Source organism: Pseudochaenichthys georgianus, chromosome 1 (assembly GCF_902827115.2).
Source record: "Pseudochaenichthys georgianus chromosome 1, fPseGeo1.2, whole genome shotgun sequence".
NCBI classification, from domain to species: Eukaryota; Metazoa; Chordata; class Actinopteri; order Perciformes; family Channichthyidae; genus Pseudochaenichthys; species Pseudochaenichthys georgianus.
In genome coordinates, this window is record NC_047503.1 from 11,498,567 (window position 1) to 11,526,499 (window position 27,933).

General features: G+C 43.9%; 1 protein-coding gene across 1 annotated transcript; it reads left to right on the forward strand.

Annotated features, from left to right (window-relative positions):
* Nucleotides 1–888: 888 nt before the first annotated feature.
* Nucleotides 889–4,185, forward strand: LOC139434462 (uncharacterized; the record flags this gene model as incomplete). The annotated part of the gene is made up of 3 exons (XM_071204301.1): nucleotides 889–1,024; nucleotides 1,783–2,128; nucleotides 3,663–4,185. Coding segments are annotated over 3 exons (1,005 nt in total), but the record flags the coding sequence as incomplete, so codon positions are not given.
* Nucleotides 4,186–27,933: the final 23,748 nt, after the last annotated feature.

The following is a 27,933-nucleotide window of genomic DNA, read 5'->3' on the forward strand; positions in this document are numbered from 1 at the left end:
TATTGACGGGTCTGTGAAGGCACCACCGCCACGCGCAGTGCCGCCAGCAGTCGAGGAAGAAGAAGCGAGCGGCCTGACAGCCCCTCCTTCTCCCCTCTGTGACAGAGCTGGAAGTTCTTTCCCCGGCTCTAAACGTGTCCCCGCTGCCTCGAGAGATGCCTCAACGTCAGTGGCGGCTGGTGGAAAATATTTTTGGTGGGGCTATTGATAGAGTGAGTAAAACATTTTTTTTGGGAGAAATGACCCCTGTCCACCATGTCACCATGTCCTCGTGAGGACAGACAACACGATATCGTGTATGAACCGCCAGGGGAGGTTGCGTTGTCTCCAGTCACACACACTGGCACACAAACTTATCCCTTGGAGCGGCAGACGTCTCCTCTCTCTGAGAGCGACACAGGTACCGGGAGTTATGCACCTTGGGACAGAATTACTGTCCAGAGGTGCACCACTCTATGCAGACTGGACTCCTCATCCAAGGATCGGGAGTCCGCTGTGGGTGCGTTACGGCGGAGCCGCGTTAAGTCTGTTCGCAAAGGGAGAAAATGCTCAATGACAGTGTTCTCTTTAATGCACGATTTAAACGCACTGTTAGGCGGGGACACACTCGTACACGATTGACCTCCGGGTCCTCTGTGCGTGTTCCCACCCCTGGCTCTGTTACCCCCAACTCTGGCCAGAGTGAAGGAGCAACGCCACACACTTACTCTGATGTTTCCGCCCTAGCCCGTAATGTACGGGCTGGCGGAGATATATCAGCTGTTGTGCGGGCAGCCATGGCAGCCCCCACCACGCAGGGACAGATTGTCTCAGGCGGGGGGGGGCGATCCTTCACCCACGCCCAGAGCGCGGGGCACTATGGGCCTGACCCGTGAGTGGTACAATCTGAATACAGTGGGACTCCCTCAGAAGGTGATAAACACTATTCAGAGTGCGAGAGCTTCCTCCACCAGGTCTCTTTACGACTGTAAGTGGAGGGTGTTTGAGGAGTGGTGCCTTCAAGAAGGACACATCTCTTTTCAATGTCCTCCCCTGCGAAATGAACCATTGTAGACCATAGTAGACCATGGTCTACCATGGTAGAACATGGTTCATTTAACCATGGTATAACCATGGTTGACCATGGTAGACCATGGTTGGGATATGGCACCACAGTCAACCATGGTAGAGCACTGATATAAACCATGGTCTACCATGGTCATAAACCATGGACTACCATGGTCTACCATGGACATAAACCATGGACATAAACCATGGACTACTATGGTCTACCATGGACATAAACCATGGTCCACCAGTACCATGGACATAAACCATGGTCCACCAGACTGGAAATAATATAAATTAATACAAGCTTTTCAATAGTTTCAAGCATTTAATTTTAAAATATTTGTATAGATCATGTTAATTGCACTTAATTTCATCTACAGTACACTGTCACTCTATAGTTACACACACACTCATTAAATGCTCATTAAACAGTTGGTGAACATGTACAGATTATTTTATATACATTCATCAGGTGACGGTGCCTGCATGCGCCTCATTAGAATGATTGTCGACCATGGTTTCTGTAGACCATGGTTTCTTGAGACCATGGTTCAAATATTCAAATGGTTGACCATGGTTTCTGGAGATGACATTGTGACCATGGCAGGCTGACCATGGTTTCTTCCCCATGGTACTGTGACCATCATGGTATTTTGTGGTCAACCATGGTATTACCATAGTTGGCAATGGAATACCATGGTGACCATGGTCAACCATGGTAACGTTTCGCAGGGGCTGTCGGGGTGATTTTATCATTTCTACAGGACTTGATCGGAAAATACAGAGCTTTCTCCACCATCAAGGTGTACCTGGCTGCTATTGCTGCATGCCATGTGGGCTTTGAGGGTAAGACGGCTAGCCAACATCCTTTGGTTTGCCGTTTTATGAAGGGAACTCGCAGGCTCCTCCCTGTCTCCAGGTCGCTGGTGCCCTTATGGGACCTGGCAGTGGTTTTAAATGGGCTCAAAATGACCCCATTTGAACCCCTGGAAGGAGCTGACATGAAACATCTGTCACTCAAGACAGTGCTGTTACTGGCCCTGGCATCCGCCAAGCGGGTCAGCGATATCCATGCACTGTCTGTACACAGGGTTGCCAACTTTGGGCACCTGGCCGGAGTGAGATTTTGATATCATGGGTTTAATTACACATATGCGCACTAAATGACTGCTATCGTGTCAGCAGCGGGACCTTAGCATATATATAGGATATATATACAATATATACAAATACACAAAATTGGACACAGACTATAAAGGGCACACAGTTTCATTCACTAATGAAAGTCAAACACATGTTTGTTTCCACTGTTTTATTGTGTGCCTGTCGCGATAAGCAATTAGTTGACTTATCGTACGATAAATAAAAATGAACTCGATACATTTCCATTTACATGAGGATGTGACTAGCAGTTTGAAAGGATATACTTCAATTATTATTATCATTATGTCAGGGGTCTAAAATGGTCATACAACGGTGCCGACAATATTATTGTTTATCGCAATAATTTCCTGGAAAATGTATCCAACAAAATTAATTATCGTGAGAGGCCTATACATGACACACACACACACAAACACATTTACAGACTTACTCCAAACTGCCAAACATATGAATTAACACACTCTATTTTGGCCTAGTAGAACAATAAGCAGCAGACCTTTACTTTTTTATCATTTCTACTGGATCTTAGATCTGCGCTTGCGCAATACGGGTCGGCAGTTGCCAGAGTATTTTTGTTGGGTAATCTATGGTAGGGCTAACCCATACAGTGGTGGGGTGAACTGGTGAAGTCAGTATTTGCAATGTAATTACATACACGCTCCCCTTGACAGTGAAACGCCACGTGTGAGGTTTAGATTATTTTCCTGTCTCAATCCAAAATGAACTGTATCAAATAAAAAGGCACATTTGTCTTGTAGTAAATGAAAAGGGCGACCTGGAGCCAATCCTGCAATTTACCCACAAGTGAAAGAGTTGACATGCTGAAAACCCAACCCCTGCAGGGGGGTCTGGGGGGATTCTCCCCCTGGAGATTTTTTGAAATACTAACATAAAATACACATTCTGGTACTCTCTTGAGAAGAAAAATAAATAAATCTATTACTACACGACATATTTAAACAAATGAATACCATTTTAGTTTTGTGTTACTTTGTTCTGAAAGCTGAACCTGCTGCTCCTCACAGAGAGAAGAGGGAAGAAGCTGGGTGAATTACTTTACATTGTGGATAAGGGTTGATAGCCCCCATTGTTCTGTGTGTCAACATGAAAGACAGCCCACACACCTATCAATCATTAAACCGTGGGGTCTTATTTCATTACGTGTTGATTTCTATCAACACGTAATGTTGTATCGATGTAGAGATGTACTACAGCAAAAGTATTCTCCGTCGGGACTTCGTGCAACAACACCACGCCGTTATCTTGATTCTGATTGGCCAGAAGACATTATCAAAGATGTTCTATTGAGAAGACGATCACTACCTGACAAAAGTTTTCAAAACCGTTTCTAGTCTTCGGTATTCTTGTTTTTGGCGTGAGAATAGTTTGGGCAGAGTGAGAGCGTGAGATTGAGGGTGAAAGCGTGTGTCACACGCCAGATGCGTGAGAGTTGGCAACCCTGCTGTACATCCCTCATGCACTCAGTTCGCCCCAGGGCAAACGAGAGTGTTGTTGAAACCCAACCCTACCTTTACACCAAGGGTGGTTGGTTCGTGTACCCCAATTGACATTGAGGCATTTCCTCCGCAGCTGGTTTCCTCCGGGGAGCAGCAGCAGGATCTGTTGTGTCCAGTCCGGGCTTTACACACATATATGGACAGATCAAAAGAGCTTCGTCTTAATGACCAACTCTTCGTGTCCTGGGCTAAACCTCACAAGGGTAAGCCTGTTACTAAGCAACGGCTCTCCCACTGGATCGTGGAGGCGATTGCTTTGGCCTATACGAGTCAGAATCTGCAAGCACCTTCGGGTCTGCGGGCTCACTCGACTCGGGGCCTGGCTACATCCTGGGCTTTGTTCAAGGGTGTTTCCATCCAAGACATCTGTGCAGCGGCAAGCTGGTCTTCGCCGCTCACTTTTGTCCGCTTTTACAGGCTAGACGTCTCCGCTCCAAGCGTGGCCCGAGCAATGCTGGGCACCTTGTTGAGTCGGGACTCCACCTGTTAAATTGTGGTTGATCGGTGATCTTCGAGATAAGCTCGTATGGCAATACGGGAGCTACAATATCCCATAGTAAGACATCGAACGGAGTGTTATGAATGAGAACTATAGGTTACTTACGTAACCCCAGGACTTAGAGTAACATAAAGTGAGATGTCTCACCAGACGGCCCTCCTTGCTATGGTGAAGCGAGAAGAGGTGCTTATTTTGAATGACGCATGCGTCGTGGCGCAGGCTACTTATAGGGGGTGATTTCCCCTGACGTTGACATCAAGATCACCAGCCAATCAGGATTGGCGTAATGAGATTGATGCTTCTGTTTGCTCCGCGATGAGGCGCATTCCATCGTGAGACATCTCACTTCATGTTACTCTGAGAGCTGGGGTTACGTAAGTAACCTATAGTTACCCTTCAAGTCAGGAGGAACCATCCTGCTGGTGTCAATATATGAAACGTTGTGAGTTAATTTAAGATAATAATAATAATAATAATCTACTCATCTGGGAATCATGGATGTGCACCAAATATAATGGAGGTCCATTTAATGGATATATTTTCCATATTGCCCTAAGTGGCTGTCTACTTAGCCATGCTGCTAGCATGCAAAATAAAGGCTAGATAATTTAACAACTAGATGAAAAAGATGAATAAGATATTATGCATTAAATAATAAATGTTCAATGTAAAATTTAAGGTGGCTTTCCATATCTGTGCACTAAAATATCTCAGCAAACTGTGACATGTTTAATAAAATGAAGCAGAAGATGAGTGAATCATAAATTAATTTGGAAATTAGATCCATTACATGAGGCAATCAGGAAGTAATACACTCTGATTCTACATGTACACAATGAGTCCCACATCCCATGCAATTCGTATCGGTGGAACTTTAGTTCACCCTCTCAAACAAACCAAAAACTAAAATCCCACAGGCTCGTACAAACTATTTCTTCTCCGTTCCTTCTCTGCTTTTCACTCGCTCCCACAGGAGCCCTGACTGAGAGCAAAGAGGAATAAGAGACTTATTTATCTGTGAAATATGAATTAATACCTTCTCCTCTGTAAATCTTTAACACCACTTACATTTACAGCTCCCCACCGGGGAGATAGGCACGAATTAAGCCCTTATTCAATTAACTTGCGCGCTAGCTCTGTGGTGTCCAGGGAAAACATGTTGAGTGAATAAACACATCATACTGGATGTCTCTATGCGCTGTTTGGTAAATAATGTGCAATATACGTGTATATATATATATATATATATATATATATAAAAAAGGGAGAGATGGAAAAAAGCACTCTGGAAACGTCCCCAGCCTCGGAACAAACTGAGGCTGTGATGTGTGATTTGTAGGATGAGGGTCACGGCATCTGTCTTCACTCCTCATTACTTGATAATGCTAATTGGAGAGGAAGAGTTTAAGTGGATTTTACGCTGCTGATTGTTTTGATTATTCATAAGTTGGATATGCAAAAAACGTGTTGTTGTTTTTTACTCTGCTTTCACACCATTTGTGCGCTATGACGCATACATATGTTTGGTCTCACAGAGAGCGAGTGGATTAAGCACTAACAAAACAGAGCAGACTGGAAAAACAAAAATCAAATAACTTGTAAGCGCTAATTAATGAGAACCTTTAATCAGGTTCCTCTGTGCCCTTCTTAAGTTGTAAACCAGTGGGAGGTGAAAGCAAACAGTGATTTTTTTTTTAAATCTTAAAATAACCTGTGGAAACAGCATGCAGGGAGAAATACGAAAGCACTCAGTGTGGGGGACGGGACAGCCAGCAAACATGATTGTTACTTGCAACTTTGAAGTGACCTTTGAGTAAAAAGTAAGGGATCTTGACACCTGATTTTGCTTTCATGCCCACCATACAAAATAAGACAAACAGACTCAAAGACTTTCTTCCCCAGAACAATCATGGCACTAAACTCTTGCACCAATACCGCTTAGAATTCCTCTCCTGTGCAATAATCCATACATATATATATAATTTATAGCAAACACATACATATTTACTCGACCAATGAATGAATTCCTGCACTTTATTTCGTAATTAGTATGAATGCTACGTGTCTTTGTTGTTGTATGTTGTCTACAGAGATGGGGTCGTTACTAAAAAAAAGTAATATATTACATATTACATATTACTTTAAAAAAAATATATATATATTACACTACTTCGTTACTCTCTACATAAAGTAACTCGTTACTTTACTCGTTACTTTACTCGCAGGGCCGGCCCGCCCCTCCCTGCAGGCAGATCACGCAGACTGCTAAAGTTTCAAATGTTCTCTTTAGTTCAGTTTCCATTGTCGCATAAGACTGATCCAGATAGCTCCTGAATGTTTTCCTATCTGACCATGGCTGTCCTCTGTCTCCTGCTATCTGTATATTTTGCGCAGTCTACAACCGGAAAACAGAGAAGAAGAACAGACTACGTGATATAAACAAACAACAAATAGCTGTGCATTAGCTTCACCTTAGCATGTGTTCTTTGCAGGTGTTTGTTGAGGTTTGATTATGACTGATTTTAGTAAGTAACGAAGTAACGCGTGTCGGGGCAATGTTAGTAACTGTAGTGTGATTACTGAATTGTAAAAGTAGCGCGTTACACTACTCGGTTACCTACAAAAGTAATATTATTACAGTTACTTTGTAACGCGTTACACCCAACTCTGGTTGTCTATTCCGAATGTTTTGATGGCACCTTAAAAAGGAGTAGCTTTTGTCTTTTTCATTGTACATGTTTAATGACAATAAATGCTTCTAATCTAATCTAATTATGGAATTGCTGGATAATGGACTGGACCAAATCACTTTGTTATTATTTGAAAAATTGGAAAGGATTGCTTTTGTTGCTGTTCCACAAGATTTGTTGCGTACCTCGCATTAGCTACCTTTCGTTTTTCTAGTTTTGTAGAAGATATCATTATAGCATACTCCATCAGTTTACTGTAGATAGCTAACAATAGAACAACTCAGTAATACTTTAATCACAATAATATACGTACAGTACGACTAATTTGGGAATTCTCGTAGCTATTGTGGCAGCAGATTGTTCTATTAATCAGTCATATGAAAACGTTAGCTGATGTTAGCTCAATACCTAAAGAGCAAACTGGTAGCTGAGCATGCTGCAATTATAACTGCAATCTCAAAGGACTTTGTTTCTATTGTTTGACGGCACCTATAAGGTCCACCAGGGAGTATATATATGGCTCATTTCGGCTGTCTGCACAAACTGGAGAAAATGGTTTCGTTGAATTTTGTGAAAGGCTGTAGCCAACCCAGTCTGACGGCATTTCGTGTTATTGTCACGACATTTAATCTATTGATCGTGTTCACCAACACGATTTCCCCCTTTTTTCGTGTCACACAGAGCGATTTTAAAAGCAATGTATTTCTATTGGTAGTATGTTTCGTGCCTGCACCACGTATTTTTGTCCGGTCGGGTCTTGGAAGACCAGAAGCTGTGTGGTTCATAAAAACATGTTCTTACTCAATATCAAGCCACGATTATTGTTTTTATTTTAAATTGTATAATGTCGGCCTTTTTTTGCCGTCCGTGAGGAAAATAAATGGGGCTCAGAATACTGAAATATATATTTTTTAAATATTTTTTCCTTCTAATTTGTTATTCTTTTCTAAATAACACACTGTTATTTACTCAACAATAATACACAAGTATCCTTGTTTTTATGTATTTGTTTAAATTAGGGCTGTCAAGGTAACGCGTTAACAACGCGTTAATGCAAAAAAAAAATTAACCCCACTAATCATTTTAACGCGATTAACGCATGTGTATTTTTTGTCCTCGGCCGCTCCGTAGTTTCAGAGCGCATCGAGTTTAAAATACCATCTACAAGCGGATGCTGACAGCCCCGCTCCTGCCGCCCGCTTGCGGCAGACCACACTTCCACGCTCACCGGCAGGCACCGACTGGCCATCGGGAGGACCGGGAGGGTGTGTGTATGTGTGGCGCGAGCGAGAGAGAGAGAACGGGCGCTAACAGATATAAGGAGCTGTTTCAATGAAAACAGAGGAGCGACATTTTGCCGACAACTGCGCCGAGCACTTGACTTTATGCAGGAAGCCAGACAGTGGGAAATTGTACGAAAAGTCAGCACACTCAGCACGGATAGTGCGTGCAACATGATTGCAGCGTCCAGGTAGCTCCCGTTCCAGCATATGCCTTGAGTTGCACGTATCTCCAACGATCCATCACAGTGTCTCCACACACACACACACACACACACACACACACACACACACACACACACACACACACACACACACACACACACACACACACACACACACACACACACACACACACACACACACACACACACACTTTGTATTGTATTATTGTATTGTATGAGAGAGGTTCCAGGTTGAATTGAGGCGGATATTTTTATTGTTCAGAGGTTGTTATATTTAATATTCATGAGAATATTTGTCATTGCTTTTTGATAAAGCTTATAGTTAGGGCTGATTAGATTCAGCCCCTAGTTTTGCTGATATAGGCTTAGTTTGTCGGGGGACATCTTACTTCTTCCTTCTCTCTGTCTGTACCTGTGTACTCTCATTTTCCGATTAACCCAGATTCCCCACATTTCTTTCTTTTTGGTGTCTATATACGCCGGGATCCGGAGTCATGGATGATCCAGCGGTCCTGTGTCCTGGATCGCGACCGCTGGATCTTGAGTCGTGGCTGTGGTCCTGGATCATCGGTCCTGGATGGATATCCTCGTGGATTCATCTTCCTATTATACACACATGCATTTCCAAACATTTGGACTACCTATGTTGCAAATGTATTATCTTTTCAATTTACACACGGCATCTATTGCACGTCTGTCCGTCCTGGGAGAGGGATCCCTCCTCCGTTGCTCTCCCTGAGGTTTCTCCCATTTTTCCCTTTAAACTGGGTTTTCTTCGGAAGTTTTTCCTTGTACGATGTGAGGGTCTAAGGACAGAGGGTGTCGTATTGTCATACTGATATTCTGTACACACTGTGAAGACCACTGAGACAAATGTAACATTTGTGATATTGGGCTATATAAATAAACATTGATTGACATTGATTGATTGATTGATTGATCAAATGATAATAAACAAACATTTGCAAAAAGCATATTTGTCCACTCATATGTTGATAAGAGTATTAAAAACTTGAAAAATATCCCTCTAAGGAACATTTAGAACAGATAAAAAATGTGCGATTAAATATTTGAATCGACTGACAGCCCATGGGCGACCATGGTAGAACATGGTTCATTTAACCATGGTATAACCATGGTTGACCATGGTATGACCATGGTTGGGATATGGCACCACAGTCAACCATGGTAGAGCACTGATATAAACCATGGTCTACCATGGTCACAATAAACCATGGTCTACCATGGTCATAAACCATGGTCTTACCATGGTCTACCATGGACATAAACCATGGTCCACCAGACTGGAAATAATATAAATTAATACAAGCTTTTCAATAGTTTCAAGTATTTAATTTTTAAATATTTGTATAGATCATGTTAATTGCACTTAATTTCATCTACAGTACACTGTCACTCTGTAGTTGCACACACAGAGTCGGCCGCTCGCACCTCAAGGCTCAAGCCTTCAAACTCTTCTGCACCGCGTGCACCTTCGCAGTGATGTCAGATGTCTTCAAACTGGGGAACTTGGCCTGCATTGTTCCAAGCATCTTGTTGTACAAGCGACCATCGAATATGGGCTTCGCCTTCATTGTGGTGTTGCTGGCCCTGCCAGACACGCTGTGTGTCCTAATGTATTCCTCCGTGAACAGGGTGAGCATCAGCACCCTTGTTGCTGCGTAAGGTCGATCCACATGGCGGATGAGATCAGCCAGGATCTCGTCCGCCGGCGTTTCCTGCTGATACAGTCCAGTAGTACCGTCCTCTGCAGGGCTGTCTTCAGCCTTGATACTCAGGCCGCTGCCTTCAACCGTCACACTCTGCAGGCCGCTGCCTTCAACCTTCACACTCTGCAGGCCGCTGCCTTCAGCCTTGACACTCTGCAGGCCGCTGCCTTCAGCCTTGACACTCTGCAGGCCGCTGCCTTCAGCCTTGACACTCTGCAGGCCGCTGCCTTCAGCCTTGACACTCAGGCTGCTGCCTTCAGCCTTGGCGTGACTCGCTGAGTGACTCGCTTTCACGCTGCCCTCCTTCGCCTCCTTCTCCAGCTGGTGGACCCAACGGCGCAGCTTCTTGACATCTTCCGTCAATTCATCAAACTCCTTTCTGGTCACACGGCCACTGGAAAATATCAATATTCATTTGCATCATGATGTTGCATCATTAAATCTGGACTGTGAAGCTTTTCAGTGATCCCCATGTTTACAATAATTCTCAAGTAACTGCTCATCAATTCGCAGACCACACTGACCAAAAGTCATTAGCTTGCACATGGGCATTAAAATATCTCAATTAGCATCTTGACCATATTGACTTTAATAGACTTAACACTTCACTGACCTAACACTTCACTGGTGGCAAGTCAGAGTAAGGTGAAAAATGTAAGGACTCCATTTTGAAAATAATAACTTGAAATAAAGAACTAAGTGATATGATTGTGCTGAATTTAATATTGGGGTGATTACTACATGCATGTTTTACTCACGATTCAGAAGATTTTGGGGTTCTCGGTTCACCAGTGGGAGCTGTATGATGATAGCGGGGAGACACAGGAGGTGGACATGGCAGATTGCTTTGGGATGAGCTGGATAGGATAAAACAAGTTCAATTTAGAGAAGCACTTAATACAAACTAACAGCGACAGTACATGTACATGTATATAATATGTGAAGGATTTGGTAAAATGTGTAAACTTTACTCCATAATTTATTGCACAAGTTTACTTTGTAGAAAAGATTAACTGCTCTTTGGAAATAATTTCCCTAACATATCATCTGGTTTAGACATACATGATCAAAATTGTGCTTCATACTCATATTTACTCACGATTCATTAGAGTCTTTCTTGGGCCTCTTGCCTGCAGACGGATTGTCACTGTGCCAGCCTGGGGTATGGAGGTTGGATGTCATGATTGGAGAGGGACTGTAAGTGTAAGCAGATACAATTGTTGGTACATTTAGAATGACTAGTACTGTAACTGTAACTGTAAGTCAAGTATATTTAGCGTGCAATTTAATTTCGCGATTTCAAGTTTTGGAAAAAAATTGCTTAATTTAAGACACACTAACAACGTTTTTTTACGACTCGAATGCATTGGAAATGTTGATACATTTTTAAATGTTATGCTAATTCAAATGCAATCAGATTGAAAGATCAAACCACCAACTGTATAGCCTCAAATTTCAATTCAAATGAATTGCCATTTGTTTAACTAATTGAGCCAGCCTCATTATAGGTCTTATAGTAATAGTTACCTGGATGGTCGTCGTTTGACTGTGTCTGTGCCTGAAGTCCCTGCATTGGGCTGACTCGCAGTACTTTTAGTGAATCTAGTTGCCTTGTCCACAAAGTCAGGCTCACCTAGGAGGGCTTCCAGGGGTTTTCTCACTGCATCTGTAATTATTGAATCAAATAATAACCCATTAGTTTGCATAATTATATGTAGACTAAGACTACACATTAATCTCTTTCATCCCTGAATATCCTGGGGTAAAAAAAATGTCCCAGAAGTGCAGAACCCGGTCCCTGAATATGTGTGAATAGCATGGCCCTCATGCCCTGGGGCTGGGCCGAGAAAATTAATTAAACTTTTTTTTTTTACAACATTAAAAATAAATGATTTGCGCCCGTATTATATATAGTCGCCAAACTGCCGCTATAAACGTTAAATGCTAGTAGTAGTCTAGTAGAGTCTTATAGTTATAGTTGAACTTGAAGTTAATTACACTGTCAGCAGACTACTATGAACTACTGTATACAAACCAAGTCTATATATCACTCCAGGGTGCTTCCCCTCAAATCCAGGGCATCGCGACTCTACCCTTTCCCCAACTTGGTAGGACTCGTAGGCCTTCCTCGGCTCTGTGACGTGAGACAGCGACTGCACGGTGCCCAGTCCCTCTTCCGGCCACCACATCAATACTTGTTTGTTTGCCATGACAAAGAAACTCTGCAAACTGACAATGACTGATACTGATGTAGCAAGAAGAAGATGGATGCTCCTTTGGCGCCAAGAACCGTTGCGTCCCACTTCTCATACAATCAGATCATCTGGATCCACAGATCCATGCAGGATTCGCGGGAAAGGCACGTTCGGAAGCAAACGAGTGTGTGTGCAAAAAGTGTTCAACCCTTCAGCTCCAACCCATGGCTGTTGGCACCATTCTCTCCCAGCTAGGCAATTTCACAAAATGTCAAACTCAAAGGAAGATAACTACACCGTCCACATGGTCGATGGAAAAATAAGCTTTAAATGCTCTGAATGTGGGCGTTTTCTTTCCAGGAAGGAACGCATATTGACACATCTCGTCAGTGCTCACAACAAAAGTAAGTCATTTTTGAAATTCCTGGCTTGTGATGTCAACATTGAGTTCTACCTTTTTAAACACTATATAAGTTAAAAATAACTGCTGCACCATTAACCTCTTAAGCCCGAGGGTCCCCCCAGTGGACCCCTCCCACCGTTTTTTTACGAGACTATGTCTCAGGGCTTCTTAACATTTATGAAACTATTAATGTTCCATACCCTTTTAACGGTAAGAAACTCAGCTAACTGACAATATGAACCATGTTTAGCTAAAAGAAACACAAGAGTAATACCAAGCCTTTGAATTAGTATGGAGCGAAAAAATGCTAACGGACTTTTGCACAGCACTCACGGTAGAAATGCCCTTATTACTTATCGTAACTGCACAAACAAGATATCCGATTAAAGCTGAGACTCCACAGATTCCACACATGTAATGTCATCACTGTACGACCCCGAATTCCTGGAGATATCAGCCAGAAAAGAGAAAGTAAACAACATCCGGTTTCAAAAATATTACAATAATTACATCTTACCGTTTTTGATTTGTGATCAAAAGTTGTGTTCAACGTAATAAAAACGCCGCGCAAGGTTAATCCAATGTCTTTGTGTCACGTAGACATTTTTACTGATAATCCATCATCATATTTATGGCAATATACTGGGTATAACGTTTTGCCGTACAGGCTTGTACTTTCAGATATGCTTCGTTTGCTTCTCTATTATGTCCGCAATGGTAATGTTTACGTGGATTTGGGAACTGCCCATCAATTCTATTGGATGTAATGGTTAAGAAAAAGGTTTAAATCACCCAAATCGACCAATGGGTTCCAGAGATATGGTCCTGCGTAAAGTATAAAGAATGCCAGCCAGCGTAAGCACCTTACGCAGCAGACTTTACTTATTGTTTACTACGTAAGGAAGCAGGAATTGCAGGACCCAGAGCGCACAGAGCGGACAGCAGATAACGGAATTGCAGTTTTATTGCTTATAGATTATCAGAACATTTCAAAGGGGACACAGCCACATTGGATATTAACCTATGGATTAACTACATCATCGTTTTTATCGTTTTAATGCCATTCAAGACCAGTTTAGACCAGACAAAGAGGAAGGTAAGCCATGTTAGCGTAGCGCATGTTAGTACCTAGTGCCACTTGTTTTGATGTACGTTTTTGTTGATAACGTCGCAAGTTTGAATCTTTCAGTGTTGAGGTGTGCACCGTTAGATTCTGTGTCTTTACGATCATAAACGATGTGTTGGATGTGCAGCTAGGATAAGTAATAAGGGAGCAAGGAGTGATTTTCGGTTCAGTAATAGGTTCGCTCGGGCTAATTCAGAGGCTCACTGTTAGCATTGTGTGTTTTTATTTGAAAAATAAATGAAAAAGATCAGTTAAATGAGTGTTTTCCCATTATATGGATATCAAATATTCATAGTTTATTAAATATGAAGTTTCCTTATACGTTGTTTCCTGCAAATGACGCGATTTCGGCCCCGGAACCGGGTCCGTGGGGCCTAAGAGGATAACAGAGTATGTTTATTATTTTATTTTTTTCACAATCCAACATTCCCCTTCCCCCTTGCTCTGAGTTGGATGACATTCGTGACATTAATTTGAACTCTGCATAGTTTAATATCTTTACATAAAGTTAAACTGACTTACTAAATGTGACCTGCTCCATCGAAATCAGTCGCATTGACCCGAAGACACATTTTGAGTTGTATACACTGTTGGAAAGAGGATATTCCTAGATTTCTAATGATATCAGGATTGTTTTTGTACTCCAAATATTAAGCAAAATATGTCACATTATATAATGACTGTCACCGAGTCCTCATTTTGAGAAAAAGGCCTTTAAAGTGTCCTCTTCTCTGGAATCCATCGATCTGATTGATTATTAGTGGAGCAAATTATCAAAATACTACGGAGGGAAGATATTTTCATTTGGAGGGGAAGCTCGCGAGTGTGTGTGTATACGTGTGTGTGTGTTTGTGTATTTTTGCGTTTGTGTGTATTGTGTTTGTTTCCCGGGTAAAACCCTCACGAGAAACACCGGCTGTTGTTATGCCTGCTGTGACGTTAAATTACTCCGCTTGTAAGTATGCCGTTACAAGCTTCAAAGTTGTATTTATCATCTGAATTTGCCGAAACAAGTTTAATATTCTGAAAGCCAAGACTTTGTTTAATTTAAATCAGATGAAAACAAACTGTAACGGACCCTGCCGTGTTATCTATGATTACTATACTCTTACGTTCATAATTTCAGCCGGAGGGAGGGGGGGCGGCGCTGCTGGAAGAGCAGATTGCAGTGAGAGGTGCTTGTCTTCGTCCCTTTACAAGCTTCAAAAATGTATTTATCGTGTGATTTTGGAAATAAAAGTTTCATATTCTGAAAGCCAAGACTTTGTTTGTTTAAAATCAAACAAAACACCCAAACCCTGAAAAAATTGTTTTTTAAGTAAATCGATAGTTACGGCTGTAACTACGGACCATGAGTCCCGGATGACCGCCAGAGGCGGTGCTTTAAGCACTGGATATGTCCATCGCGCGCATGCGCAGCTCGAGTAACAATAACAACAAAGTCACCTGTGACCCACGTGACACCGGCTATATCAGCCGGTGTCGTCAGAGGATCTGTTCCCCGAATCTTCTCACGAGCACACAATAATTCTGAGTGACAGGGAACTCTGGCGGTCATCCGGGACTCATAGAACCATAGTTACAGCCGTAACTATCGTTCTATTTCGTCCCTACTGACCGCCAGAGGCGGTGCTTTAAGCACTGGATAACTTATACCAACAATGTCATGAAGAATCCAAGCCCTTGCTCACCACTGGAAGCAGCGGAGCTCGGCAAAAGGACCACGCCCAAAGAATGGGGAGTGGTGACATTGACCTGATGACAACTGGAGAATGTGCCAGAAGATGCCCAAGACGCTGCGGCGCAGATGGTCTCCAGGGGCACCCCTCTCAGGGCAGCCCAATATGTTGAGGTGCTCCATGTAGAGTGGCATCTCAGCCTGATGGCAGGGGGCGGCCACTGGCCCCGTAAGCCTGGGAGATGGTATCGACAACCCAGTGGGGCAGCCTCTGGTTAGAGGGCATAACCTCCTTTAGTGCCGCCAGGGCAAAATCAAGAGTTGCTCCTCCTGCCGTATACAGGCAGTAGCCTTGATATATGCCTTTTGGGCACCCCCAGGGCACAGCAACTTCGACGTGCCGTACTCCTGAATGGCAAAGCGTGCCAGCTGGGCAGGCTGATTGAAGTGGGTTTGTGGAAGGACCCCGGGCGGGAATGCCATATTTGCCCAAAGGGCAACGCCTGAGAGTCTCACCTCGGACATGTATTGTTCGCTTCCCTGAGGCTATGGCAAGCAGAAATGCTGCCTTCGTGGGCAGCCACCTAAGCCCCACCTGGGCAAGGGAGGAGATGATAGGGCAGGGGCAGGTCCCAAGCCGGAGCCCTCGGGGTGCAAGGGGGACGCTGCCGTAAAGCCCCTCTCATAAAGAGGGACACTGACCTGTGGCACCCTGCCGTGGCGCCGTCGACCCGAACATGTCGGGCAGAAATCGCAGCCACATAAATTCAGAGTGGAGTGAGAACGTCCACTATCTAGAAGGGACTGTTGTCTAAGCAACAATGTACATGCTGTCCCCAAGGAACACGCACATTCTTGCCCCCCAGTTGGGGTAGAAAGTGCGTGAGTGCAAGCTGCACGGCCCGAAGCTCTAGCACGTTGACCTGGAGCGCACTCTGCTGGGCAGACCGCTGACCCTGAACGGTCCTGCCCTGCCGCACTGCACCCCACCCTGAGAGACATGCACCTATGGTGATGGTCTCCTGGCGGGATGGGATGGCGCCCATGGGCACGCCTACCAGGAGATAGGCCCTGCCCCTCCAGCGTGACAGAGAGTGGAGCAATGCTGCGACACCCTGACTTTCCTGTGCCTGTGCCACTTGGCGTCCAAGTGAAGGCTGTTCAGCCACATCTGCATGGGGCGCAACGACAGCGGGCCTAAGGGCCCAGCGGCCGAGGCAGCTGCCAGTCTGCTCAAGGGCCGGAGGAACTGAATATAATGGCGCATTTCCACTGCAACGGGGTAGCCCCGTTTAAGCGTCCCTAAGCGTCCTCGCTCAGGCCTCGGGCTGCCTCGCTGGCCGGCCGAGGCCGTGGCGCATTTCCATTACAGTTTAGGACCTGGGGTAGCAACGCAGTGTAGGCGGGGCGATCAGCTTTTTGGTCGGAGCGACGCTGGGTAAAACTGCAGTGGCGTCATCTTCAATGCGACACAACTCACAAAACACACACAACAATGGAGGATGTGGAAGCGATCGTTTACTTGTTTCTTGGTGTGTGGCTTGTTATCACAGCAAGAAGGAAAGTGATCACAGCAAGCATTGTATTGTATTCATTGTATTGAACATAAATAAATCCTTTTTGTGTTTGTAAAATGTTTTAAACAAATATTATCTGAATTGAATATTTGAAATTCAAGCACCAGTAAGTACTGCCCCATAATAACATTTGAGGAAATATCAGATCATGAAAATAAAATCTTTCTAATCAATTAAGCAAATATCAAAGCTAACTATAAACATAAATACTAAAGTGTAAAACACAGCAAAACTATATTCATAAATGCAAGTGTAAAATAGTGTGGACAATTGTAAACATGGATGGAGACTAAAGTATCCACAACATAAAATAATATATTAAATATAACCTCAATCTTTCTTCTAGACATGTTAAAAGCTTGCTTGAATGGGTTATAGGTTTATTTTGTTCTCTCGTCTTTGAAATATATAAGGAATGTGTTTGAGTCTAGTAGAACGAGGGTATTACAATTGAGCAATTTCTACATGTATTATGTATTCTTAATACCATTACAAAATAAACATGTAATAATGTTTTAGAGGAGGACCTCAAGCTAGCAAACTCAATTTCTTGCTTTAAATCTCTTAAAAGTAAGGGGCTTTTTCCTAACTGATGGTGTTTGTTATTGCTTTATAAATTCATGTATGTTTATGATTTTTTTATGTTGGGTGCCATTCATTATCAACAAGAGATAAGATAAGTCAAAGAAGTACTTTATTGATGGCAGTATAAAAATACAAATGTCGTATCAAAAAGGCATGCCATTAAACAATACAAATAAAAAATGTAAAACTGTATTGCAGCCAGCATAAATATACATGGAATTGTAAATATAAAATGAACATTTTAAAGAAAATAAATAAACAAGGAAGTACAAATGTTGCATTTAAAAATTAACTAGATAAAAAATATATAATATGTACAATAACTATTAAGGTTTTTTGAAGTATCAGGGAGGAGACGGGCCACGTCGGCTGCCCAGTCATGGTGCCGTTCCTGCTGGGCCCGATCCTCTCCTCTTCGTTTCCTCTTGCCTGGGTGACAATAAGATAATAATTAGCAATAAGGAAAACACACAGGACAGGTACAGGTCACAAAAGGATATAAGAATAACATGTATAAACAGAACAACAGTAAGGTGAACTAAAGAAAGTTCTGGCCCTAGATGTTTACAATGATTGTGAAAGTGAATTACATTATGTCCAGCCTGTTGATAATGAATATAAATATATGTATATGATAGGATGTCACACACAACTGTACTAGCTGCTTACTAGCTAAGACTTTACTTGTAACAGAGCATTTCCACACAGTGATATAGCTTATTTTAATTACTGACGATGGATGATCCACGGTTTAAAAAAACAAAAACACAATTCCAGTCGTTTTGCCATTTCTATTTCTTACCTAGAACCACACGCTGCGGTGTCGTGATGGCACTCGGTGTTGGTGGTTGAGTCGGTGTCGATTCTTCGGCTGGGGTCCGTTCTGGATTCGATGACGAAGTGGACGGAACACTGCCATCACCCGTTGTTCGGGAATGTTCCTCCTCACGAGTCCCAATGTAATCATCTAGAACAGCAAAATGACTTGTTAATTCCACAAACTACTGCAGCACAATACTAAATAGCAACAACAACTATAGAAAAGAAAAACTGAACGTAAACAATGGCACATATGGTGTTAGCAAACAATAGCTCTAGCTTAGGCTATCTGCCTTAGCTAGCTATGTAGCTCTTTGGGGCTCCATAAAAGCACGGGTTGTCGAACATTAATGTAAGGATAAAATAGACTTCTTTGTTAGAAGTGAGCGTACCTTGCAGGGACTCCAGTAAAGCCATTCCGTTTTCCCTACATCGCAGGAAAGTCCTCGAAAATCCGCGCTCGGACATCTGTGCAGAGACATCCTGGAACACTTTCACATTTCGCGTTGTTCCGTCGAGCTCCCGCTGGATTTTATCATCCCCAATGAGATGTAGGAACGTCGTCACCTCCTCGGTCGACCACGGTGTGCTTTTCTTCGACGTTGCCATTTTTGTAGCTCCTCCGTTTACAAAATGCTGCAAGCTTGCTTCTTGATATATATGTGACGCGAGGGATGATCTCGCGCGCGATCTTGTGACGATTCTCTCTGACCAATCAGCAGTCGAGTGTTGACGTCACAGCCCTGGCCTGGTCTGATAGAACCACGATTTTATGGGGCCGGAAAAAGAGGGAAAAAGTACCCGCTAGCCGGTACTAGGCTATATGGAAATGCCACCAAAAACTGGCCTGGCCGCTTGAGGACGCTTAAACGGGGCTACCCGCTGCAGTGGAAATGCGCCATAAGGCACCCTCTTGCCCGGCCCACGTGGAAGTAGGCATCTCTCGGTTGAGAACCACCCCACCTGTGCGTATGCAGTAGTCAGCATATAGAATGGCAGCACCTTCAGGAATCTGTTGATTCTTCTGAGGTCCAATATCGGGCGAAATCCGCCGACTTTCTTGCTCACGAGAAAGTATGCCGAGTAGAACCCCCTGGCTAAGCAGAGGGTCTTACTGGCTTGATTGTGTCCTTGAACAGAAGGACGGACAACTCTTGGCCCAGAGCTAGGGCCCCTGCCGGATCGCTGATGACTGTCAATTAGACCCAGCCGAAGGCTAGGGGCCGGAGCTGCGGTCCATACCCCTGGGTTAAGGTGAAAACCACCCAAGGGACGGAAGTACAGACCGCCCAGAAACTGAGCTGCTGCTGGGAAAGCAGCCGCCGACCACCCCCGGGATTTCAGGGCCCAGCCCCCAGGACCCTGGAGCCTCTTGGGGAGCTCCGGTAAGGCTCTGGGGCACGAGGCCGCCTGGAAGGCGGGCGACCTGGGGCATGAAAGTCATTGGGAGGCGATTGAGTGGGCCGCTAAGACCTCTGCAGACCACCCCTGTAATCCGGCGGCTGAGTGTGGCTGCTAGAGCGGCCCCTGGGCCTGCTGGGAGTGGGCACAAGTCTGCGAGGACCTGAGTGCTGCTGCCTGCACAGGCTGAAGGGCCAAGAGGCGACTTCATCATGCCCCTATCGGCAACGAGGTGTCTGTTGGCTGCTGCCAGACGTTCCACCTCAGTGATTCTAGCCACTCTGAGCACCCGAGGCATGCAGCTACAGCTCATGCAGGCGTTTACCGTGAGAACCTCCCTCAGATGCTCGAATTTCGTCCCCACTGACCACCAGAGGCGGCCGAGGCAGGAGGGGCAGCGGTCGTGGCCGTCCTCGGGCTCAAGAGAAGCCATACAGGCGCTACATGAATGAACCATTCTGCAGGTAGACAGATGCAGCGTACCCGGGAGCGGGTGCAGGAACACAGCCTTCACCAGCTACCTGCTTAATGGAAAGAGTAGAGCGTTGCTGCTACTCGCCGAACAGAAAGTGGGATGTAATTACTCCCACGTTACCGGCAGCGGGAGCGGGAGCGAGAGCACTGCCTTCACCTGGCTGGATTAATAAACACGGCAGTTGCGAGAACACTGCCGGCTGTGTTAGAGACGAATGCCAAATGCAGCATAACCGGGAGCGGGTGCGGGAACACAGCCTTCACCAGCTACCTGCTTAATGGAAAAACGAGGCAGTTTGGCGTCTACCAGGAGTGGGGGCGAGAACTGCCTTCACTGGTTGAGTTAGAGACGAATGCCAGATGCAGTGTAACCGGGAGCGGGTGCGGGAACACAGCCTTCACCGGCTACCTGCTTAACGGAAAAACGAGGCAGTTTAGCGTCTACCAGGAGTGGGGGCGAGAACTGCCTTCACTGGTTGAGTTAGAGACGAACGCCAGATGCAGCGTAACCGGGAGCGGGTGCGGGAACACAGCCTTCACCAGCTACCTACTGAACGGGAAGAGTAGTGAGAGCACTGCCTTCACCTAGCTGGGTAAAATAAAGAAGCTTAACAGTATACGCAAGATGTTAGCCGAGCGGCTGCTGCTAACGATCAAGCGAGATCAAGTCAAATAACACACATGTTTAAGACCAGATAACTAGCTTCTAAAGAAGAGAACAGCACAGAGCCGTAGTTACAGCAGTAACCATGGCCAGGGCTCACACGGCACAGAACCGTAGTTACAGTCGTAACTATGGCCAGAACTTACACAGCATAGAGCCGTAGTTACAGTAGTAACTCTGGCCAGTACTTGCACGGCTTGGAACCGTAGTTACAGTAGTAACTATAGCCAGTACTTACGGCTTAAACCCGTAGTTACAGTATTAACTATGACCAGTACTTACACAGCCTAGAGCCGTAGTTACGGTATTGACTATGGCCAGTACTTACACGGCTTGGAACCGTAGTTACAGTGGTAATTATGGCCAGTACTTACGGCTTAGAACCTTAGTTACAGTAGTAACTGTGGCCGGTGCCTAAAAGTGTCAGCCAACGGCTGCCCACTAGACAATATAATATTGGGAGGATAAAATCCTCCTTAATGGCCATACATGCAGAGCACACAGCACACACAGTGAAGATTGTTCTCTGCATATCGTCCTAGTGCTAGGAGTCTAGTACTAGGAGCAGTAAATACAACGATATAGCGCTACTGCAACCATACCATGCATTTACCGGGAGCGGGAGCGAGAGCACTGCCCTCACCGGCTGAGTTAAGTAATGAAGCTTAACCGTACATGCAAGGTGTTAGCCAAGCGGCTGCTGCTAACAATCAAGCAACCAAGTCAGAACACAATGTTAAGACCAGATAATTAGCTTCTAAGAAAGAGAACAGCCCGCATAGAACCGTGCCTGGTTACAGTAGTAACTGCACATGCAGAGCACACAGCACCCGCAGTGAAGATGTTCTCTGCATATCATCCTAGTGCTAGGAGTCTAGTACTAGGAGAAGTAATACAATGATCTAGCGCTACTGCAATCAAACCCTATGTTACCGGGAGCGGGAGCACTGCCCTGAGTTAATAGTTAAGCTCAACAGCAAGGTGTTAGCCAAGCGGTTGCTGCTAACAATCAAGCGACCAAGTCAGAACACAAATGTTATGACCAGATAATAGCTTCTAAGAAATAGAAAGTACTTACCTTACTCTCTGCATCTAAACGAAAAACGGGTTTAAAGTATGACACTCTGGGCTTTCCATACTACATTGAATGAGGGACGCAGCCAAAGCTGGGACTCAAATGCTAATGATAGCTCGGGCACAATGCCACAAGCAGAACTTTCAAAAGAGCATAAGGGCAACTTTATGGGAGAGTAAGCGGGAACACTGTCGTCACCAGAAAGTCTAAGCCACAAAAAATAAGACGGCAATCAGGACAACTTGGTTGGGAGAGGGTGCGGGAACACAGCCATCACCAGCAACAAGCTGACACAAACCTGTCTGTCGAGGCTCTGCACAGCCGGCCACAGCTCCTGGAGGACGCGTTAACGACCCGTAGCTCCGACTGTCAGTCGCGAAGCTGCACGCGGCCAGCTGCTTGCAGAGAAATCCCTCAGATCAAACGTTCAAACCTGAACGCTGTAGGCTACAAAAATGTAGCGACGGTACCCTCGCGCAGCGAGAAGATGAAAGGAACAGATCCTCTGACGACACCGGCTGATATAGCCGGTGTCACGTGGGTCACAGGTGACTTTGTTGTTATTGGTACTCGAGCTGCGCATGCGCGCGATGGACATATCCAGTGCTTAAAGCACCGCCTCTGGCGGTCAGTAGGGACGAAATAGAACCACGTTTATTCTGAAATGAGCCGTTGCGACTTCCGACTGATTTCGATAGAGCGGGTCACAAATGAACTAAGTTGAGAATCTGATCACAATTTGAAGTCTATTTTATTAATGTGACTAGTTTATGAATGTGACATGAATTGCTCATTAAACAGTTGGTGAAAATGTAAAGACTATTTTATATACATTCATCAGGTGACGGTGCCTGCATGAGCCTCATTAGAATGATTGTCGACCATGGATTCTTGAGACCATGGTTCAAATATTCAAATGGCTGACCATGGTTGACCATGGTTTCTGAAGATGACATTGTGACCATGGTAGACCATGGTTTCTTCCCCATGGTACTGTGACCATCATGGTATTTTGTGGTCAACCATGGTATTACCATGGTTGGCAATGGTATACAATGGTGACCATGGTCAACCATGGTTACGTTTCGCAGGGGAATACACGGTTCTGCTGCATCAAATATTACACATCTGCCGTAGTTCTCTATTTATAGAGCCCTGATGAGAAGACTTCTGGACAAACTGGAATAACTGCCACCGAAACTGAATACGTGACGTGGATCATAAATATATCAACAATTAAACAACATCTTACATTTCTTTTCACACAATACGTCTCCTTGCAGTATCAATAGTAATTCGGCTGGCTTTTTATATTTGATCCAATTGGTAAATAGGCTGTATTTACACCATAACGGTGGACAGCTGCACGTTAGACCCAATACCAACTAAGCTGTTGAAGGAAGTGTTTCCATTAATTAGCACTTCTTTATTAAATATTATGAATATGTCTTTATTATCAGGCTATGTTCCACAATCATTCAAAGTAGCAGTTATAAAACCGCTTCTTAAAAAGCACAACCTCGATCCAGAGGTTTTAGCCAACTGTAGACCTATTTCTAATCTTCCGTTCCTCTCAACAATTCTTGAGAAAGTGGTCGCTAAACAGCTGTGTGATTACTTAAAAATGTTCAGTCTGGCTTTAGAACACATCACAGCTCTGGATAAAGTCACAAATGACATTCTAATAGCCTCAGACAAGGGACATGTCTCTATTCTTGTTTTGCTCGATATCAGTGCTGCATTTGATACTATCGACCATGATATCCTATTGCAAAGACTAGAGCACTTAGTTGGCAGACAGGGAACTGATTTAGGCTGGTTTAGTTCCTATCTATCTGAACGCTCTCAGTTTTTACGTGTCAACGATGAATCTTCCACGCAAACCATTAGCCATGGAGTGCCACAGGGCTCAGTGCTCGGACCTATTTTGTTCACATTATATATGCTTCTGTTAGGCAATATTATAAGGAATCATTCTGTACATTTTCATTGTTATGCGGATGATACTCAACTCTATTTATCAATCAAGCCTGATGAAATTAATCATCTAAATAAAATTCAAGACTGCCTCAAGGACTTAAAAAACGTGGATGACCTTAAATGTTTTGATGTTAAACACGACCAAAACTGAAGTTATTGTACTTGGCCCGAAGAATCTACGAAACAAATTATCTAAAGATATACTAACTATGGATGGCATTAATTTGGCCTCCAGTGAGACTGTAAGGAATCTTGGTGTTATATTTGATTAGGATTTATCCTTTAACGCCCACATAAAATCTATTTCAAGGACCGCCTTCTTCCATCTACGTAACATTGCAAAAATCAGGCATATCTTGCCTCAAAACGATGCAGAGAAACTAGTCCATGCATTTGTTACTTCAAGGCTGGATTATTGTAACTCCTTATTATCAGGGTGTACCAAGAAGTCAGTCAAGTCGTTTCAGCTGATTCAAAATGCTGCAGCTCGTGTACTAACCAGAGTTAGGAAAAAGGACCACATTAGTCCTGTTCTGGCTGCCTTACACTGGCTCCCTATAGAACACAGGATATCATTTAAAATTCTTCTTTTCACCTACAAAGCCCTTAATGGGCAGGCGCCATCTTACCTTAAATAACTAATTATACCCTACTGTCCTACTAGGACATTGCCTTCCAAGAATGCAGGGTTGTTGGTTGTTCCTAGAGTCTCTAAAAGTACAATGGAAGCCAGAGCCTTTTCTTATCAAGCTCCACATTTGTGGAATCAGCTTCCAGTTTGTGTTCAGGCGGCAGACACCCTATCCGTTTTTAAGAGTGCGCTTAAGACCTTCCTTTTTGATAAAGCTTATAGTTAGGGCTGATTAGATTCAGCCCCTAGTTTTGCTGATATAGGCTTAATTTGTCGGGGGACATCTTACTTCTCTCTGTCTATACCTGTGTACTCTCATGTTCCGATTAACCCAGCTTCCCCAAAGTGCTTTCTTTTTGGTGTCTATATACGCCGGGATCCGGAGTCATGGATGATCCTGCGGTCCTGTGTCCTGGATCGCGAGACCTGGATCTTGAGTCGTGGCTGTGGTCCTGGATCATAAGTCCTGGATGGATATCCTCGTGGATTCATCTTCCTATTATACACACATGTGTACTACCTATGTTGCAAATGTATTATCTTTTCAATGTACACACGGCATCTATTGCACGTCTGTCCGTCCTGGGAGAGGGATCCCTCCTCGGTTGCTCTCCCTGAGGTTTCTCCCATTTTTCCCTTTAAACTGTGGGTTTTCTCCGGAAGTTTTTCCTTGTACGATGTGAGAGTCTAAGGACAGAGGGTGTCGTATTGTCATACTGATATTCTGTACACACTGTGAAGACCACTGAGACAAATATAACATTTGTGATATTGGGCTATATAAATAAACATTGATTGATTGATTGATTGATTGATTGATACCAGTGCACAGCTGATAGAAAAATGATTGTAGTCTTTAAAGATATTACTGATTTTCTTTGAATATAAGAATGTAAATACTGAATTGAGAGAATGGTTTTGGGTGACATCTATGGAATCAGAATTTCAATAGCTTACGGATATACCTTTCTGTCTATGGTTTAAAAATCAGATATTAATGTGTAGAAGTAAATCATGTGAAATAATATAGCAATATCCTGTAAAATTATGTGAAAACTAGGGCTGTCAAGTTAATGCGTTAATAACGCGTTAACGCAAAAAAAAATTAACGCCACTAATTATTTTAACGCGATTAACGTATGTGTATTTTTTTTTCCTCGGCCGCCCCGTAGTTTCAGAGCGCATCGAGTTTAAAATACCATCTACAAGCTGATGCTGACAGCCCCGCTCCTACTGCCCGCTTGCAGCAGACCACACTTCCACGCTCACCGGCAGGCACCGACTGGCTATTGGGAGGACCGGGAGGGTGTGTGTCCCGAGCGAGCGAGAGAGAGACCTTACGTGCATTGTTGTTGTTAGCATCTGGTGCTAGCTAGCTGCGCTAACGCACATAAGGAGCTGTTTAAATGAAAACAGAGGAGCGACATTTCGCCACAACTGCGCCGAGCACTTGACTTGATGCAGGAAGCAGACAGCGGGACATTGTAGGAAAAGTCAGCACACTCAGCTCGTGTTAATGCACGCAACATGATCGCAGCGTCCAGGCAGCTCCCGTTCGAGCATATGCCTTGAGTTGCACATAGCTCCAACGATCACACACACACACACACACACACACACACACACACACACACACACACACACACACACACACACACACACACACACACACACACACACACACACACACACACACACACACACACACACACACACACACACACACACACACACACACACACACACACACACACACACACACACACACACACACACACACACACACACACACACACTATTATTGTATGAGAGGTTCCAGGTTGTTGTGTTTAATATTCATGAGAATATTTGTCATTGTTCAAATGATAATTAGCATAAAGCATATTTGTCCACTCATATGTTGATAAGAGTATTACAAACTTGAAAAATATTCCTCTAAGGAACATTTAGAACAGATCAAAATGTGCGATTAAATATTTTAATCGACTGACAGCCCTAGTGAAAACATAAAACATACCCGTTCGAGTCCCGTTTTGGATAGTCTGCGGTGATTTCATTCCATTTCAAAGAGCTGTCTGACGCTCGGCGTAAGCTTAGCTCACTGCCACTCCAACCACAGAGCTTGAGGACTAATCACGGGGTTTGTCTAGCAAAGGGACTGTAGTCCCAAACGATAGCTGAGGATTATGGGTAGTGTAGTGTCTTCGGCCATCCTAAACTCCGAAAAAAACATTTGTTTCCGAATCGAAGGGGAAAAACTAAAAAGCACTTTACACAATTTAAACCAATCAATGTTGTGTAATTAACAAGGATAAACTGATGTCTTTAGGGCTTGATATTGAGTAAGAAAATGTTTTTATGAACCACACAGCTTCCGGTCTTCCAAGACCCGACCGACACAAATACGTGGTGCAGGCACGAAACATACTACCAATAGAAATACATTGCTTTTAAAATCGTTATGTGTGAGGGGAAAATCGTGTTGGTGAACACGAATCAATAGATTAAATGTTGTGACTATCACACGAAATGCCGTGAGACTGTAACGAAGGTAACTTCGTCACTATGGACTGACGGCTTCGGGCCTTGTAATATTGCACATGTGGGTTTGCACTTTATGAAACAACTTCCCTTTGCACAGAAATAATGTCACTCAGCACTTTAGTGAACAGTTTGCACTTTATTAGCGTGATTTGCACAGTACAGTTTGGCATTGCATATTTGCACATGTTTACATAATTTATACTAATTATTGAGATAGTATTTATTAAATGATTAAACCGTATTAATTTGAATGTCATCTGGCAGATGCTTGGCGGGTCCTCGGCTCCACCTGAAAAGATAGGGGGGTTAGCGAGAGCGCCGAAAGTGTTTATGCTGGTGTAAGAATGACAGCGGTTGAGATTAATCAGGGTGCAAATAATATGTTGAGCGTGTATATGTCATGACGTTAAGTTGCATTAATTGTACAAGTGAACACTGTGTAAAGTTTACATCTATCACTCACCCATGCTGTCTCGTCCGGTGTCCGCTACAGTGTGATCGGCCAAAAGGTCCTCTGGGGGAACAAACACTGACACAGAAGGTTCCGGGACGAACCAAGTGGCGAGATAGGCGCAGGGGTTTCTGTTTTAGTTGGGAATGTATTTCTGTTTATTCTGTTCAGTTATAATGTTTGTTTTGGGTTAAATTAAGAGATGGCTATAAACA